This window comes from Mytilus trossulus, chromosome 7 (genome assembly GCF_036588685.1).
Source record: "Mytilus trossulus isolate FHL-02 chromosome 7, PNRI_Mtr1.1.1.hap1, whole genome shotgun sequence".
In the NCBI taxonomy this organism is placed as follows: Eukaryota; Metazoa; Mollusca; class Bivalvia; order Mytilida; family Mytilidae; genus Mytilus; species Mytilus trossulus.
The window spans coordinates 55,885,675-55,905,979 of NC_086379.1; the positions used below are offsets into that span (position 1 = coordinate 55,885,675).

Sequence of the window (20,305 nt, forward strand, 5' to 3'; positions counted from 1 at the left end):
TTTATTGGGTAGAACACAAATCCAGGGTGTTTGCATAAAGCAGCTTAACTGCATAAAAAGGTTACATTCCAAGGACCACCATGATCAATTTTGATCCTTATTGGCCAAATACTTTCAGCTATCTTAGCTTGTGTTTCCCTTTTAAGTTCAAATGTTCAATTAAGATCCGTGGCATGTTGTTAACCATCTTGGATCGGACCCGAACCTGCTGGATACCCATTTTGACCATGTTTGGTTACAATTTGGCAAGTAGTTTCATAGACTTTCCTTATGGTCCAATGTTTAACTATGTTCCATGCTGGCAGTAATCTTATAGATTGAACCTACCAGACACAATTTTTAAAGGGCGCCATCCGTAAATAGTTGTGATAGAGTTTGGTTCTAATTGGCATAGGAAGGAACAGATCTCACAATTCATGCCATACCAATATGCAACCACAAAAACTGTTTGAGGCCATATAAAATGAAGTCCACGATAAAGAGGAAGTGAATGTTTAATTGCTCTCTGATTGCACCCAGGGTATGGCATTAATACATAATGAATTGTCCATCAGGATTCAAAGATGGGTAGTTGCTGAGAACAATGTGATCAATATTTGGTGAAGTCATCACTTTATTAATTCCACCCAAACTATGAATTTACCTAGTCAAACTGAACTGCCGCATCGTTAGCTAATAGCTGTTATTTACCAGTTCTTCATATTTTTGGCATTATTTTAGCTGTTCTTAGCATTCCATATAATACCAGTTTGAAAAAACTGCCTAATTTGACCATTTCTTAGCAGTCATGGTACCTTTTAGAGTGTTGTCAATTGGACAACAGTTATGACAGCAGTTCCATGGCAGTTAGATAGCTGATTGGATTTTAATCTTTGTTATAAAAATGCTTGGACCTGACTTGTGTTTTCAGCTTGAAAGTAAACCTTCATTTGAATGATCAAATGTGCATTTTTGGCTCCAAACTGTGTGTAAATTCTTGCTAGTGAAAAACTATTTTTGTCAATTATAAATTATAATTTAGGCTAAATGGAATGCATTCACAAACCCACAGTACAGTAAGTTGAAGTTACAGTTAATGCATGTGTATATTCTGACATAAATTTGTAGGGGAAAACAGAAATCACACAGACAGCCCAAAAAGGGGGGATAGTGGTTTATTCAAATAGAATAGTTGATGTTGACAGGAATGTAATAAACTAATATCATATACTTGCAGTGCAAGATGTTATTTGAAAATGAAGATACGACTATTTTAATATGATTTTGTTAAAAAACAAAAATACATCATATTGATTATTCAAGACTTGAAAAACGGGGAGGGAGTATTAGGTAAACATAGGCTGCAAATAGCCAATTGGTTATGGTTAATATTGACCAAACAATCCATTTTATGAGTTTGACTGTCCTTCTGGTATCTTTCGTCCCTCTTTTAATGAAGTTGATGTATGTTACTGAAGTTTGTTTCCAAAATTGGAAACATAATTTTGGAAACATAATACAATGTTTTACATATTACATAACATTATTATTACGTGTATTAATTTTTTTTTGTTTAAATCCAAAAGAGAAAGAGAATTAATATAGTTTCACCACTGCAACAAGTGTGTTGCAATATTTCTCCACTGGAGATATTTTAAGTACTAGGCTTTCTTAGTTTTTTTTAAATTTTACTGTGGAGAATGGAGAAATATTGTAATACACGAGTTATTAGTGTTGATCATGAAATCTGTTTCTCTGATGTACAGCTTAGAAAATCAACTTAGCACTTTGTATGAATATGCATTATTGATAGCTGTTAGTATACCAGTTCTCATGAATATTCAGTGCTGACATCAGTTTTTTGGGGTACATGTATCTCATTTAAAATTTTCGTCACAAAAACCTGCTAATAATTGTGAAGGCTAAATAAACTGCTATGAAATGCCTATTATGCAAACTAGCCATTGCCTTGAATTTGTCAACTGTGAATGCTAATGAACTGCTGTCATTAGTTAGAACTGTGAATGCTAATAAACTGCTGTCCACTTTGACTTGGGTTATCAAAACATTCAAGTATTCATTTTAAAAAGTTGAATATACTTGACTTTATACTTCATCTGGGCACTGATTGAGTCAAAATTAACAATGAAACAGATGTTATTAGTATCTGTTATTCTTGTATCTTTCTTTGTAAACGCATTTTGAATGTTCAGTTATGTATTGGTTTATTAGGACCCAGCTACAAAATGTGGCTGATGCCTTATAGTGATCAGGTCGTCCAGACATAACACAGTGTCCAGGCTGTGCCTCTTTATATAATTGGCATTACAGTACTGCAACTGATCTCAAAAGAGACGCTTAGTTAAAAGTTTAATATTCATTTTTTTTTTACATAAATAAGGCCGTTAGTTTTCTCGTTTGAATTGTTTTACCGGTCTTATCGTGGCCTTTTATAGCTGACTATGCGGTATGGGCTTTGCTCATTGTTGAAGGCCGTACGATGACCTATAGTTGTTAATGTTTGGGTCATTTTTGTGGATATTTATAGTTGCCTCATTGGCAATCATACCACATCTTCTTTTTTATAATATAACAGTTCCGGAATAAAACACGGCTGCAAATTGTTTTAAATGATAGACTAGTATATAGATTTAAATTTCTTTCTGTTCATAAAAAGTTTTGTGGTCACATTTTTGTATTTTAGCACTTTTAATTGGGTATACACCTCAATTTACGGTGTTAGTAGTCACCTTTAAATCCCAAAACCAAAATCATTTTGTTATTTATTGACTCTTTTTATTGAAATTTTCGATGCACATATAATCAAGGATCATTGGACTGATGAAGACATAAATTTAATACCATCCTCGAGTAAAACTCTCAAACTTAAAGTTGGCAGTTTCTAAGATGGAAATTTAACGCATTTGTTTTTGGAAAACAAGAAAATATATGATTCAAAAGTAATATTTGACGTTTCAGAGGACAAATCATTATTATTGTGATACTGCATGCAAAATTTGTTGGGCAAGTTCCAAAGTTTTGTAAAAAAAATAAAAAAAAATAAAATAAATTAAAACATCATTTAAAGGGAAACCGGTACTACAATATATTACATTTCCCCAACATTAGGTTGGCCTTTTGTGTACCCAAGGCAGATGAAGGAAGTCAACTTAGAAACGCCGTGATTGGATGCAAGAGTACAATATATTTTTTTTACTGATCTATGAATATTAAACTGCAGTGTGTATATTTACAATTAAAATTTAAAAACCCATTGAAGATTTTCTAGAGAATATTCGAAAAGACTTCCAAAATTTCATAAATTTGGTGTAAAATGAGGGCGAGCATGGATAACACTCAGCAATGATGATCTAGTCTTAAAAAATTTTTCATCCTACTTTCCAGATATGCCAGACCTAAATCAGAAACTCGCTGCAAATGTTTGCACCTGTCCTAAGACAGGAATCTGATTTACAGTAGTTGTCGTTTGTTTATGTAATATATACGTGTTTCTCGTTTTGTTTATATAGATTAGACCGTTGGTTTTCCCGTTTGAATGGTTTTACACTAGTAATTTTGGGGCCCTTTATAGCTTGTGATTCGGTGAGCCAAGGCTCCGTGTTGAAGGCCGTACTTTAACCTATAATGGTTTACTTTTTAAATTGTTATTTGGATGGAGAGTTGTCTCATTGGCACACACACCACATCTTCCTATATCTATTGATGTCTTGGTACCTTAGACCATACTGTCTATTGATTACAGCTTATTTTTGGTGCAGCTTTATATAAAAAGTATGTATAGGCTGAACATTGGTCTCAAAATGGAAGCAAAACAAAACAGTACTATACATATGATATTAAATTTTATTGCAATCAAATTATTCCTGAGTAAAACAAAAAGTAAATATCACAGTACTGCCTGTACAAATCTTGTATTATAACTAAGTTACAGTGTTCAATGGGCATACAAAAACCCACCTGTATCAAAACAAAGATACGTAAAATGCCTTTCTGAGGCTAGCGTACCAAAATCCACATCTGTATCAAAAACAACGATACTAAAAGGCCTTTCTGAGGCTAGCATAATCAAATTTGTATCTAGATAACATGTATAAACTTCAAAACCTTTCTTTTGGCTGTTTGCAATGAACAAGGCAACGGCCTGCCTATCGGTACATCCCCTTAAACAGAATTCAATAAAAAATAAAGTCAAAACAAGTGAGAACACTAAATGATTGACAGAAATGGTACAAATACAGAAAATGCATACTTCATGTACTTGATGGTCATGAAGTAGGTAAAATCCATTTAGCAAAAATCAATAGGTTTCCAATTCTCCACAAGGAAAGTACATATTTCATGATGTTTAAAGGAATGGAGAAAAAATACAGTTTATAAAGCGTTTATAAGAATTAAATCAGAATTATTAAGAAAATGTAAAATGATCTTGACCTAAACCAGAAGACAGATAAGGCATAAAGGCCTACATAAATTAATGAGTGTATGTACCATCTAAATTAAAAATCAAAACATTTCAGCAATCAGTCGTATAAAAGAACAATTCATCGAAAACTTTTCTTTAATGTGTAAGAGTTTATACATATGGAGAAAAAATAAACACACAATATACAATGCTAAAAATTAATCATGCAATTAAATTCTCCTGACAGGTAAAAATTAAACTAGATGTTTCAATGACATGAATGGCCCCTTCTTTAAAAGTTGTAAACTATGCAATTTCACACAAACATGATGGTAGTCTCACATATCAATTTTTTTTGTCTATGGTTACATCATGTTATTGTTTGTAGTATTGTAGATTTGTTTGTCTGTCAGTTGTATATAAATAGACAATCTTAAAAAAGCAAGGAAATTTCATGTATTTAGAGATATACAAAATATTTATATTCAATTGATATAAACAGTACAGCGAGTGGTCCATTTATTTTTTAAGATTGGCAATTTCTACATATATGTATCAAAACAAGCACTTTCAACTGAAAAAACCCCATTGTAACACTTCTATCAAACAAAGTTGAAGCCTGTTGTGGAACTAAATAGTTAAAGGTACACTGGCAATATCTTTTTTAATTCAGATTTACTTTAGATAAAAACTTACACTAATACACAGTGTAGATGCAATTTTTTCAATGAAGGTTTCTGACTGACAAAAAAAATCCTTTCTATCTACTAACATGACCTTTACATTTGGAAATGTGAAAGGGGTAGAAATCGCAGAAATTTCAGACGTGTTGTCAAATCCAAAACCCCATATTTATCTTCTGTCCAAAGAAAAGGTAAGTAGATTTAAATTTACTTGTATTTGCCAAATACAAAACATTTGGTAAGGGAGAGACCAACTTAAATATTTATGAATTGTAACAAAAGGGCAGGCCCTGGTATCATTTTCAATATATCTTTTTTGTGACAATGTAAATTATACAATAATAATTTTGATACGCCCGTCAAAAATTTTGATGGAAAGTATTATGGTATACAAATGTTTGCCCTGGCATCCGTCTGTCTGTCAGGCGTAAACATGTCACACCGTTACTTGAAAATTTCCAAATTTCATGAAACTTAATATAGTTGCTTTTTATGATGGTGAAACTATCTATATACTTTTTGGTGAAAATAAGATCACAACTTTTTGAGTTACAGGACATTGTAACTAAAACGGGAGTGTATTTTTATACAAATGCAAACATTTCAATTTTTTGGTCGTATATTGGTATCACGTTGGCGTCGTCGTCATCGTCCTAATACTTTTAGTTTTCGTACTCTAACTTTAGTAAAAGGGAATAGATATCTATGAAATTTTAACACAAGGTTTATGACCACAAAAGGAAGGTTGGGATTGATTTTGGGAGTTTTGGTCCCTGGACCCAACAGTTGAGGAATTAGGGGCCAAAAAGGGCCTAAATAAGCATTTTCTTGGTTTTCGCACTATAACTTTAGTTTCAGTAAATAGAAATCTATGAAATTTTGACACAAGGTTTTATGACTACAAAAGACAGGTTGGGATTGATTTTGGGAGTTAAGGTCTGAACAGTTTAGGAATAAGAGGCCCAAAGGGTCCAACATTAAACTTTGCTTGATTTCATAAAATTGAATAATTGGGGTTCTTTGATATGCCGAATCTAACTGTGTATGTAGATACTTAATTTTTGGTCCCATTTTGAAATTGGTCTACATTAAGGTTCAAAGGGTCCAAAATTAAACTTAGTTTGATTTTAACAAAAGTTGAATCCTTGGGTTTCTTTGATATGCCTAATCCAAAACTGTACTTTAGATTTTTTATTATTGGCCCAGTTTTCAAGTTGGTCCAAATCAGGGTCTAAAATTAAACTTTGTTTGATTTCATCAAAAATTGAATAATTCGGGTTCTTTGATATGCCAAATCTAAATGTGTATGAAGATTCTTAATTTTTGGTCCCGTTCAAATTGGTCTACATTAAAGTCCAAAGGGTCCAAAATTAAACTAAGTTTGATTTTAACAAAAATTGACTTCATCAAAAACTACCTTGACCAAAAACTTGAACCTGAACTTCACACTATCATTTTCTATGTTCAGTGGACCATAAAATTGGGGTCAAAACTATAATTTGGCATTAAAATTAGAAAGATCATATCATGGGGAACATGCGTACTAAGTTTCAAGTTGATTGGACTTCAACTTCTTTAAAAACTACCTTGACCAAAAACTTTAACCTGAAGCGAACGGACGCACAGAAGGACAGACCAGAAAACATAATGCCCCTCTACTTTCGTAGGTGGGGCATAAAAATGCATTTTTAAGTAACCTGTATGTTCTATTTTTATCCATCTCTGCCATGTGAGTTGGCAGGAAGGGTTATCAGACACTTGTTTTAAACTAGATACCCTCATGATTTGATGGTTGTGGCAAAGTTTTGTTAAATTTGGCACATTAGTTTTAGAGAAGATTTCTGTAAATTGCAAGTTAAGGATGATGACAGAGCCAATCGATGAGAAAAATTTATACAAACAAATGTCTGAGGGGCTCTAAATCATGTTAAAAACATCTCCATTTAGGTCACACTAGTGCAAATGGCCCTTTTTAGGATTATGAAAATGAAATCAGATAAGGAGTAATCATGAATTTAACCGAGATACATCAGCTGTCAAAAATAAATAAATAAAATGGAATGGCGAACCACCGACTCTATTTTTTAAAGTGAGGTAGCAGGAAACACATTTTTTTGGACATGCAACGATACAAAACATACAATATCAATTTTAATGAAAACGTGTATGACATCCTTTCATACAGTACAATCATTATTATTGTTACTCTTCACTGCTTACTAATGATGCCACCAAGTGAGCTTAAGACGATATCAATTCCTCATGAAAACATGTATGGCATCCTACCATACACAATCCTACAACAGTAAACTATCATCATTTTTACATGTCACTGCTTACTAGTGATCCCACATTTGTAATGTCAGTTCTGCATATTGGGCAGGGCTGTCCTGTAGTCTTGACTCTTGTGGCACAAGGAAAACAAAACTTATGAGCACAAGGAACTAAAAATGCATTTATGTCCATATCATAGCATACGCAACATTTATTCCTTGAATTTAAGCATACCTGAAAGTGGAAAAAATAGTGTCAATATACAATCATTTTTTTTTTTAAGTATCTTCTTTTGTTTTAATGTCATGTTATTCAACACACAGAAATTTGGATGAGTTTGTTTACATTTTCTGATTGTTGATTTTTTTGGTGTAATAGTTGGATGTGAAAACCAACCTGGGCATGTTTCACTGGAAACTTTTTTGTGCTTTATTGTGAATTATGTGTTTGCATTAAGAAGTTGGGTGCTCATTGATATTGGCTTTGGTGCCGTTTCTATAGGACATCAAATTAGTACACATGTAAAGCAAAATATTGTCCTATGAAACAATAACGTTTTTTCTCCCTATGATCTTTTTCATTTTGTGTTCAGTATTGCTTCATATTAAAATATAACGCTAAGTCTCCAAAGAAAACAAATATAAACTTACTTATGACTCGTTTCCACTGCTCCCGCTGATGTTGTTGCTGTCGATCTCCATCTTTAATGTGTCAGCGCAGGAAGTAAAATACGGACCGTGGGAATCTGACCGTGAGAACGAATAAAGTTAACATCAAATAAGCAAGTTGACTTAATTAATAAACAAGTCGACTTCTTATTTTATGTCATTTACATTTATATTAACAAGTCGTCATCGTAATCAAAAACTTTTTCTTTATCATTCCGACAAGTTGACTTCAATATGATGATTTAATATCAAATAAACAAGTTGTCGACTTAATCAATTAACAAGTTGAATTCGACGTGTCGACTTCTTATTACTATGCCATTATATTTATATCAGCAAGTCGACATTGTAAAACAACTTTTCTACATCATTCCGACAACTTGACTTCAACTTGATGATAAGATTCCAGCTTATAACACACAACTTAACTAATAATTCCGACTTATTAGCAACAAAATAACTTTACAAGGGGTGTACCATATGCGCTTCCATACAAAATAGAGCAGACTTCCATTTAGGAACTACCAATACACCTTTTGCGCGACAAGTTAACATATGATTTAAAACTCGGCAAACTAAGCAGACTGGAGGCACAATCCAGTTGTTTTCTCCTGACCAGTCGAAAGCGAAAGCGTCGACTCCTGTAGTTCCTGGAACCCAAAACTTTGAATTAAACCGTGTAATTTTATGATTTTTATCGTCTGCAAATCTGTCAAACGTAAATTTCCCCCATCTGTTATTAAACATAAGAAAAACGCTGTCATCCACAGCCCAATCATCAAAATCAAAAATTCTACTTAAGTAATCTGCTTGTACATTTTCGGATCGAGGGATCCACTCAACCTCAATCGTAATACTATTAACTATGCAAGTTGTATAAATATTCATAGCAAGTTCATGTAAATCAGGCTTCATGCTGCCAACTCGACAAATATGCACGACATTTTGATTGTCAGTATAAATTTTTACAAGTTTTCCTGCTAACTGTGCAAACATACTTTCTAATATAAACTCGACAGATTTCAACTCTCTCCATGTGGAGCTCTTAAGTCTTTCTTGTTCGCTAAACATATAATGAGCAATTTGTAAAACATTACCATCGACAAAACCTGCTCCAGCATACATACTGGCGTCGGAAAAAATAATACGTTCTGGAATCTTGTGTATAGGACATACCAATAAATTAGGTATAGATTTACAATTACTTTTCCAAAACTCAAGTTCGGTTTTGACTTGGGTGGAAATTTCAAAATATGAGTCCCAAGTATTTCTCTGGCAAACAGACATGCATAAATTACGTGTCATCAATTGGCAAATTTGACCAAAAGCTGGGATCAAAGATATGATTTTACCAAGAACACATGCCAAGTTTCTAGCAGTTGAACGATTATCTGAAAGAATTTTTTCAATTTTTAACTGTATTTTTTCAATTTTCTTTCTGGGAACTTCAATAACACCAGATACCAGATTCCATGAAAAACCTAACCAGTCTAATTTTTGTACTGGTGAAAAAATTGATTTCTCAAAATTTGGTAAAAACCCAGATTTCAATAAAGTATGTAAAACAGATTTGGACATGCGTACACATCTATCCCTACTGTCACAAGCCCATCCGTCGTCCAAATACACAATAATCGGGAAACTTTGTGATCTCCAAAAATTAACTAATGTACGAACAACTTTAGTAAAAATATGTCCAGCTGAAGATAGCCCAAAAGGTAAAACTGAGAAAATAAAATATCTTTCTTGTCCATCAATTACCCAGGAAAAACCTAGAAATTTCTGATGTTCTGGGTGTATATTAATATGATGATAACCATGACGTAAATCGAACTTTAGCATGAAAAAACCCTTTTTGGCGTATTGCTTGGCCTCTTTAACCCCTTCAAATTTTATTTTCTGTTTTTGTACATATTTGTTAACATGTCTCAGATCTAAAACTAATCTCTCTTTCTTCGAATCACTGATGGCTACAGTTAGAGGATTTATTACATAAGGTTTGTTTGAAACTTCAGTAATACAACCATTCAGTTTTAATTCTGTAATAGCTTTCAAAACAAATGAGGAATTATTAAATGCTGATCTGTTATTATTCAAATAAACTGATGGAGGTTCTTGAATAAAAGGAATAACGTAACCAAATTTTACAGTGCTTAAAACTAATTCAGAAGGTTTTAAACTATCTTCCCAAAACTGAACATGATCTTTTAATCGATTTTTTACAGTCTTATTGCCATCAGTATATTCGTAACTATCAAATTCTATATCATACTCAACTTTTTCATTAAGACATGGATGGAGCACTTGTAATAGTGGCTGGTGCTGACTTGGTACTACTGAAGGCACGTGCTTTGAAGGGACAGAAACGGGCAGTGTGTCCTGGTCTTTTGCAGTAAAAGCACAGTCCGTCGTTGTACTGCTGCTGGGAGTTGTTTTGTTGACTGTAGTTGTCATTTCTGGGTCCAGATTCTTTGCTGAAGCCACGAAAAAATTCTCTAGCATTGAAACCTCCTCTGCCACCACCTCTGCTGTAAGGCTTGTTAGCTGTACGTTTACGGTTAGCTCTGAAAACGGCAGTGCGTAACTTTGAAGCATCTTCAACATTGTCAGCAAGAGGATCGTCCAGATATTCGTGAACGGTATCCCACCCATGGCGATCAGCGATTTTCAGAATTTTGTTTCGCTGGTTCAAAGTGTCAAGCTCAGTTTTAACAATAGACTGTAGGTCAAGAGTTTGGTCAAGTGACTCGGAAGTTAGCAAATGTTCAATTCTTCTTAATGAAGAAATACGGTCGGTGTTAAAATTAAACTGTATTTTAATCCCTTCCTGTCTGAATTCAAATGACGGAGACTGGGAAGCAATTGTAGAGGATTGACCACTGACTAACGTGTGTGTGTTTGTATTGACAGAGCTTACTTGGGTCTTTTTGAACTCCGACAAAATCTCACTTTTCTGTCTCTGAAGGGCCTTATTTAAAGAACTGTTAAATAAGGAAACTGCATCAGCTGTAGTAAGATCACTTTCGTCGTCTTTTAAGAGTTGACTTTCGTCCATTGGCTCCACGGCAGAAATTTCTTCTTCGGACATAATACACGTGTCTACTTTAGGCTATAGCGAGAGTCGATGGTCAGAAAGATGACCGCACGGGTTTTAAGTGCGGACAAATGGTCACATGTCATGAATATTCATGAACTACTTACGTACGACGAACTAAATTTTATATATCAGAATCAAGAACAGCAACTTAAACAAAATGACATACATTTATAAAAGACCTTCCATTATTCCAAGTTACTTCTGTGAAGTTTCATAGGACACAAAGTAAGAATTATCATTAATGTTCGATAACTTGAGAGAGAAACAAATCAATTCTGTCCAATAAAGATGATGCACTGTGCTATAAAGTTGAATTAAAGATGATGCACTGTGCTAAGTTTAGTTAAAGTTCATGCACATTTTTTTAAAGTTAAAGATGACACAATCTAGTTATTATCAACGTGTTTTGCAAAGACAGACTTATTTGAGTGGTTGCTTTGTACTTTGTGAAGAATAGTTGTCTTATTGACAACAAGTACACATTTCCTGCTGCCTACAGCAATGTGGGTAAAAACTAAAAAGATGAAAATGTTAATTTTCAAACCAGGGTTCTTTTGGAACTTATGTGACATCATTTGCATGCAATGCAGCAATTATTTTTGTAAGGGGCTTCCAACCTCAAGATATCAGCGGTAACCTCACATATTTTCTGCCAAGTCTTCAAAGGGACATAATGGTTTCCTGCCAATGTATTTGTCTGATAATATGCCCTACACATTTCAAATTATATTTGGTTTAATGTAGTTTACCTTGAAGTTGTGATCACATCAACCCGAAACTTAGTACAAAGCCTTCATTATGATGTTTACTTTTAATATGGCAAATAAGGGTTTTGACCCATATTTTGTTGTTCGCTGATCAGATTAAGATAGGCTTTAGTGAAAGTTAAAACTAATGAACCTCTGTAAGCACCCTCATATACTCCACTCCCCTACATTGTCACTGGGCTAAAAATAATCTTAACAGATTCCTATTTCAGACTCATAACTCCTACAAAACTCAACTGATTAGTGGATATGCACATCTAAATATAAAGTCTTTTTTATCTACAAAGTTTTATAAAACTCTGTTGTGCATTTTCCTTATAATCTTCAAGTTTCCTGAATTTCTGTAGTAAGGTTTCTGTGGAGTGGTGATGACAAATTAGAAGTAGTAGTTTATTTAAGGGCATATGATACAGTTTTGATCCTGTATTTACAAGTTCGTGAAAATTTGCATATAGGCTATTTTTTACCTGATTAAATCAAATATGTAATAAAAAATATACCTTCATGTGCTTCTTTTTGAGTAAAATGAGGTCGAAATTTTGTAAATTTGCTCAAAATTCAGATTTGTGGCCGAAATTTCTTTTTCGAAAGAAAGACATAACTTTTTTGTTATAAAAGATAAACACAAATTGTTTTTTGTTAAATAATCGGTAATTTCTCCTTTTTATAGGTATCCTAAAATAATATGCATTTTTTATTAACTCATATTTATCAAATGTTCATGATTTGAGGAAAATACGTAATTTTTTGCTGCATGTTTATCAAAATTAAAAAAAATCCTCTATTTACAGTTTTATAGAATTTGGGCTAAATAATCTCCCTGCAAAATGAAACAAATTGCTGTTTTGAAAACTAGGGGTCCATGAATTCGTTTTCAAATTAAATCAGTTTAAATGATAAAAATCAGTCGAAAATGCATCTTTTCTCGATATGTCACAGTTTGACGTCGCGAAAATAACATTTTACGTTAGCAAGGTCTTACCTCCCCTATAACTGTATCGTATGCCCTTAAGGTGGTATGGGAGTCTAAAATAAAAATGATAGAATTTGTTCATACTTTGTCAAAATGTAGTATCTATTGATACATGTACAAAAATATTATAAAAATGATAGGTCACCGTGCATTTTCTCAAGCTACAGGTTGTGACAAAATGACAAATTTTGTATGGATTATACAGGAAAAAACAACATTTTGTGAATAGAAACTAAACAAAATGATAGAATTGTAAAACAAATTAGGAAAAGATTGCTTTCATACAATGCTTTGAGAATATCAAAAGAAAAGATAGGGTCACCGTACGTTTTTTCCGGCTAATAGACAAAATAGGAAAATTTCATGAAGAGTCCTTCAGAAAATGCACTGTTTTAGAGTTACCTCCCCTTAAATTGCAAATTTGAAAATATTAATAAAACAACCAAAAATAATCTACACTAGTAAAAATATTAATATTTATAAGTTATATTCTTATAAATTGGTTCTTTTAAATGAAAATTCACATAAAAAATCTGCATTTCTGCATCAAATTTTGCTAACTTGATAACAGTAAATGTCTCACCCCTTAAATTCCAACTCTGTTTACTGTTGAGGTTTTGAGCATATTTTATGAATTTTATAAAAATTTGGAAGAGGTTCATTTATTTGAGAGAGGAAATGAAAATTGGATGGAAAGAGGGACAGGACGGTTCAACAGTAACACTAAAATGCCCCATTTGCCTACAACAGGGGCATAAAGATTAAATCAGGGAGGTCAAAAAGAGTGGATAACAGTCAACATAAAATACAGCTAAGCTATCACTGCAGTTTAAATAAGAATATATGTTTTTTGAAATGTGAACTATGCATTTTGCTCATACCTTTGGAATGGTTATACTACACTTTTGTTTGCATACACCAAAGATAATTACAATTGTATTGGCTAACTGACTGAAAAATGTTAAAATTGGATTTCAACTTTGAATAATCAGACAACAATGGAATTTCTACAAAAGAGTCCTGTCAGAATAAATATGCCTAAAATCCTTAAAGACATGTCTAATTCAGTTTAAAAAAGTACAAACATATGCCTAAAATCCTTAAAGACATGTCTCATTCAGTTTGAAAAAGTACAAACATTACCACATATTTCTATTTCTTCCTTCTAACATATATCCTAGGCATCTAAAATCATTCACATTCTTTTTCAGTATTCAAATCTCAATTTAAAACTTTCTCAGTCTCATTTTCCAATTTTGATATCACATTTAACAAAATAAAGGGGCATAACTTGAGATCAGGGAAAGGGAATAGAAAACAAATTTTGGACTTATGTATTGATGGACAGACAGATTAAGTGATGATGGGAGCATACAAATTGCTTGTGATTTTATCTAAGCATTAAATTTTTAGGGGATTTTCAGATTGCACATGCTGGGTGTGCCCCCATATGAATCAGTGCCTGAAATATATAATAACCTTACTATATGATTTCAAACAATGCAAATAATTAAAAGATGTTTTATTCAAAAGATTTGTTAATGTTGTTATGAAATTCTATTCTTTAAGATGCACCAATATTGTCTTAATACATTAAACATTCTTGGCACAAGACGGTGTAAAAAATCCATTTTCCAGTGCAGCACAAGTTTATTAGATTGATTGGTTTTTTTTTTATTCTTTTGACTTCTCTCCTGTATCACTGTTTCGACTGGATACAAAATTATCACAATACTTTTCAATTCCTAAAATAGAAACAAATTGTTGGATTTGTTGCAATGTTAAACTTGCCACAAATAAGAAACCTGTCAAAGAGATCACCAAACATCATATGGCAAAGAAATGAAAAAATAAGTCACTTTTACAATACACCTGGGTCAATATCTTTCATTGTTTTTACATAAGCAGTAATGGTAACGTTTTTTCCTGTAGCTCAATCCATATCGTAAACTTGGATATGTATGATAGCTCGTTTTGAAGCTGTAACATTTTCACATATGTGGTTAAATTTTGGGGTTCGAAGTGAGATTACTTTTCCAGTAAATTAGCAAACACTGAACATCCTTTCGTGATGCAGCTCCTTGTGGTAAAATATCTCCTTTTTAACACAAAAATTTCTTTGAAAATTTAATACTTTGAACACATTCAATAGCTCCATAGTTTTTATACATTTATTCTATGTTCCTCTACTTTCCCAATCACCACAAATGGTTAAGCTCAGTCATTTGTTAAAAATAGAAACATGTCCAATATCACTACACAGAAATGTTTTCTTTACACATGACTTTTGAGTTCCTCATTTCGAGGCACATTAATTCCTAATTTCAAGGCACATTAGGGATGTTGTCCCATCTGAGCCGAACCTCCTGGTGTTGAATTTTCTCACTGCATTGAAGACCTATTGGTGGCCTTCTGCTATTATCTGCTTTTTGGTTGGGTTGTTGTCTCTTTGACATATTCTCCATTTCCATTCTCAATTTTATGTAAGTATAAACTTTTTTGTATTGGCACAAAACTGGGGAAGGGCTCGGTTATGTACATTATGACAGCCTTTATCTTGTTGTCCTAATTTATTTGTTTTAAATATGTCATTTAGCATTAAAAACCATGAATTCTTGAGTTGAATTTTCTGTCTCAATGTTTCCTTTTTCAGGATAACAATATTTCACTGTGAAACACAGTCTGGTCATTGAAAAATTTCTTTATCAAATTATGCCTTCCCTGCAAAATCCACTGCCATATAATTGTGAGTGTTTTTGGAATGTTTTTATTATTTTTGTGTATACCATAAATTGATGCATAAACTAATTATGCTGGTTTGTTTCTTATAATATCAATCAAATAAAACAAAGCAATGATATCTTTATCTAAAATACTAAATATTTAACTCTTCTATCATGAGAAAAAATTTAATGCCAAACCACTTTTAAAGAAATATTGATACGATGCACATGTGTTACTTTGGATAACCTCCCTTTAACAGATAAAATTTCATTTTATTTATCTTTGAAATATTGTCTGTATTTAAACAAAATTTCATATGGATATTTGTCCTTCTCTTAACATTATTTCATAGATAGACAAAATTTGATGATAAAAGTCCAGAAATGTTGTCTTTTTTTAAAAGGACACTTTTTCATAGGACAAAATATTGCTTTACACTAGTAAATATAATTCATTTAGGTACATCATTTTTTTTTCTTTCATGTTCTCAATATTATCAAGCCCCTGGCTCCTGACCAGACAGTTTTCTGATAAAACATTGCTGCCAACTATTTTCAATTATGGTAACAGTTGGATAATATATATAAAGAAAAAGTTGTGTATAGCACTCGAAAGCTTATACAACAGTACAAAATGTAAATGAAGAAATTACCTAAAACATTTAGACACATCACAACAGTAAAATGATCTTGTGGTAAATAAAAATTTGTTACCATCATTAAGACAACCCTGTAACCTTTAAAGTAGCTCTGCAAAACTCAACAAGTGTATTTTGTATGTTTTTTTTTTTATATTTTTTGTCTTCTAAAAGTAGCTTATTTGAGAAGATGATACCCTGTTTACTCTACTTACTATTTATAATATCAATGTAAGCTTTGGTAGCAGGAGAATCTGGTACTGTCGTCAGATAAGACTTTCCTTCATCACAACATTGACCTGAAATTATATACTATTTTATTCCAGAGTTGTCTCCCTTTACTTGTTTTTACGTTCATATTTCATTATTTGTTAAAATTAATTATGAAGCCACATTTTCAATGTTTCAAAACCAGGTAATCCCTACTGAACAACTTACTTGGAATTTTGTTTAATTTCAATTACACTTATTGATAATATCTTTGGTGAAGGGAATTCCATAAGGATCTCTAACTAGAGGCATAACTAGAGGTATGACCTAGTAAGCAATGGAAAACATAACCTACACGCTGAAGATGTCTGCTAGCCGTGGTGTAGTGGTTAGTGCATCGGACTACTAACACAAAGGTTCCTGGTTCGATTCCTGTTCAGGATGAAAATTTCAAGAACTCAATTTTCGGCTCTCCCTTGACACCATTTGCGAGTATGGTCTTAAGGAAACGATGATAGTCCGTAGGAAGGGGACGATAAATGGCTGACTCCTGTTAAGAGAGAGCCATATCTCTTGCTCGTTAAAGACACCCTTGTAGATTTCGAAAAAGAGTAGGCTGGCTAATGCCGCTACAAGGCAGCACTCGCACCCACAAAGTGGAAAGGGATTAATATAAGTTGCAAAACTTGTTTCCCAATCCACTCTAAATAAATATGTTTAAACTAAACTAAGATGTCTGCTCCTTAAAAAAGTACACTACCATGAGACAACAAAGGTAGGTCCAAGAGAGATACAAGTACATAGTTTTAATATCTACCTGAGTAAAAAGCAATTCAATTTCCAATATAATCAATATTTCCAAGGGGCATAGCTCAATTAAAAATATTTGATCTGCATTAATTTACAAATTGTCTTTATGCATTGCTGTCTTAAACTTATAATATAATAAGTTTCCTAGAAGTCTGGTAAGAATTGTACCATAGAAGTCTGGTAAGAATTGTACCATAGAAGTCTGGTAAGAATTGTACCATAGAAGTCTGGTAAGAATTGTACATGTGACAGCACAAACCAGACTTAGATAAACAGATACAAAGACACATACCCTGTATTGCTATACAAAAACTCAATGCATCCATTGGGGAAAAAAGTGAAAACAAATAAACAGATAGATGTGAAGATTTACATTCATGTCCTATGCTTCCTTTTATATTGGTATAAAAAGGTATTTATCATAACTTACCTATTCTTGGATCTAATGGGAGTTTCCCTAGAAATGGTATATCAAGTTCAGCTGCCATTTTTTCACCACCACCAGTTGTTGGTGGAAATATTTGGGACTCAGTCTGTAAAATAACATGGAAAATTAAAATAATAAAATAGTATAACATATAAGTTTTAAATTACATGCTAGGGAAAAAAAACTTTCACTTAAATCAATACTTATTGCTTTTAAACTTAAAGCTATGCAAATGAGAATATTTAAGTCTGGACATAAAATTCATAAATCTATGGTGAATAATGTTAAAATGACATTAGTTACTATTGAGGTCAATATCTGTGATTTCACATTTGACAAAAGGGCAACATGAAAAGATCATAGTTCTAAATATCTTATTGTCTGTATCATACTATCAAACTTGCTTTTTGATAACTTTGGAAATAAGCTATGGCAATTTATTAATTATATAGTTTGTTTTTTTCCGTTTTTTTAGGCTCATTTTTTTTTATTATTTCCCCCCAGTACTTGGTATTTAACAAACCCTAGTGCTACAATTACTAGAACTACAAGTTTGCAATACTCAACAAGTTCTTGTCCAAAACTGTGTAATTTCATTTTCATTTTGGGGGTAAAAATAACCTGTATTCCTTTAGTCTCTGATATTCGTACACCAACGGAGAATTTGAGAGACCAATATACCCTACAATAAATACAGACAAAACCATTTGTGTTCTCCGATTAATAGTGTGCCAGGACCCACATACTAATTCTCAGGAACAAAGTAATACTTTACCTTACACTTAGGACAAACAAAACCACTCATGTTCTCCACTACACCAATGATGGGTAGATTAACTTTTCTACAAAATCCTATTTCTTTCCTTACATCTTGTAAAGACACTTCCTACAATGTAAAAACTTTATACATTACTTCTTCACATGCATTCTGTGGTTCATCTAATAAAGTTTTAAAAAAAACCAACAGGTCAAATCATAGTAAGTACTGCTATCTTATGCAACTGTAATCAGCAGCTCTTTATGGTACAGAAAAAGGGTTTCAATTATAAAAGTTTTGTTTAAACAACTGTACTGGTCAGACTTTAAATATTTCTGTTTGTTATACCAACAAGAGTTTTAGTTTGAGAATAATAAAAAATGACAAAATAAAAGTATTAGTGCCACGACAAAGAAAACAATCATTTGAATTAAGTAACATTTACAGAAGAGTCTTATATGGCCATTGTTACATTATTGTTTGTTTCTGTGTGTGTTACATTTAACATTGCGTCGTTTGTTTTCTCCTATTTTTAAGTGTAAATTCACATTGCGATGAGATGTGTCACGGTACTTGTTTATCCCAAATTCATGTATTTGGTTTTGATGTTATATTTGTTATTCTCATCAGATTTTGTCTGATGCTTGGTCGGTTTCTGTGTGTGTTACATTTTAGTGTTATGTCGTTGTCCTCCTCTTATATTTAATGCGTTTCCCTCGGTTTTAGTTTGCTACCCCCATTTTGTTTTTTGTCCATGGATTTATGAGTTTTGAACAGCGGTATACTACTGTTGCCTTTATCTAGAACATTTGAATGGTGTTGTCTATTGCCCTGTCCAATATTTTTGTTCATGTTCTCTGCTTTATGTGTTACTCATACATACACATTCAAATGCTGTAATCATAACAGTGCAATCAACAAAGAAATACATTTCAAATTAATTACCAGCAAATCCTGAATACCCTTTTCTATAAAAAGTTGTAATTTATTGATATCTAAGATTTTTTACTGGTGCAAATTCATTAGAAAGAGTATAACAAATAACAACTCAAAGTAGTAAGGTCTGAACTAAAGGGAACCAGTATCATGTTAGTGAATGGAGTAGGCTCCGTTAGTTTTCTCGTTTGAATTGATTTACATTGTATTATCGGTGCCTTTTATAGCTGACTATACAGTATCGGCTTTGCTCATTGTTGAAGGCCGTACGGTTACCTATAGTTGTTAATGTTTGTGTCATTTTGGTCTTTTGTGGATAGTTGTCTCATTGGCAATCATACCACATCTTCTTTTTTATATATTCTTACCTGAGGGGTTGTAATAACAACTGCACCATCAACTGAGGATTCACTTAGATACTGAACTACAGACAAATGTTCATCAGAGGTTCCTGGAGGGGTGTCAATTATCAAATAATCTAATTCTCCCCAATCTACATCTCGTAGAAACTGTTTTATCAATCCTGAAAAAGAAAAACATGCATACATGTATTATTTCTTGGGTCAAACTTGCTTTTTACTAATTAAATTTTCAAACTAAAATCCATCAAGACATACTACATATCTCAGGAGTATATACATGAATAAAAGCATATCTGTCCATAAATATCAATATGTTGTGACTTTTAAGGTGTAACACCACTAATTCAGGCCCGGCCAGAAAACACATACCAGAAAGTAGTACATATTTAACACAAAATAGTTCCTATGCATGAGTGTAACTTTCAAAATATGTAGAATATTTAGGTATTTTTGGTATCAAATGAAAGCTAAAGGACTTGTGATCATTTTAGAACAATTATACTTATAATTTTGAATATTAAAAAAACAGCACCAAATTTAAAAAGAGGGTTTATTTTGTCTGTTTGTCAGATCTGAAG

At 32.6% G+C, this 20,305-nt stretch overlaps 1 protein-coding gene and 1 long non-coding RNA gene across 2 annotated transcripts in view; both read right to left on the reverse strand.

Moving 5' to 3' along the window:
• Positions 1-7,223: 7,223 nt before the first annotated feature.
• LOC134727156 (uncharacterized) lies at positions 7,224-8,132 on the reverse strand. Its single transcript, XR_010108724.1, has 2 exons — positions 8,010-8,132; positions 7,224-7,593 (listed from the first exon to the last, which is right to left on the reverse strand). It is a non-coding gene; the product is annotated as an uncharacterized LOC134727156 (long non-coding RNA).
• A 6,239-nt stretch (positions 8,133-14,371) lies between these two features.
• The window catches only part of LOC134725348 (cytosolic Fe-S cluster assembly factor nubp1-A-like), a 30,911-nt gene continuing 24,977 nt past the window's right edge, over positions 14,372-20,305 (reverse strand). Inside the window, exons 7-11 of the mRNA XM_063589083.1 lie at positions 19,734-19,888; positions 18,448-18,558; positions 17,676-17,778; positions 16,441-16,524; positions 14,372-14,609 (exon numbers count right to left, since the gene is read on the reverse strand). Of these exons, the coding sequence (XP_063445153.1) occupies positions 14,539-14,609; positions 16,441-16,524; positions 17,676-17,778; positions 18,448-18,558; positions 19,734-19,888 (524 nt within the window). The 3' untranslated portion in view covers positions 14,372-14,538. The remainder of the gene's footprint in view (positions 14,610-16,440; positions 16,525-17,675; positions 17,779-18,447; positions 18,559-19,733; positions 19,889-20,305) is intronic.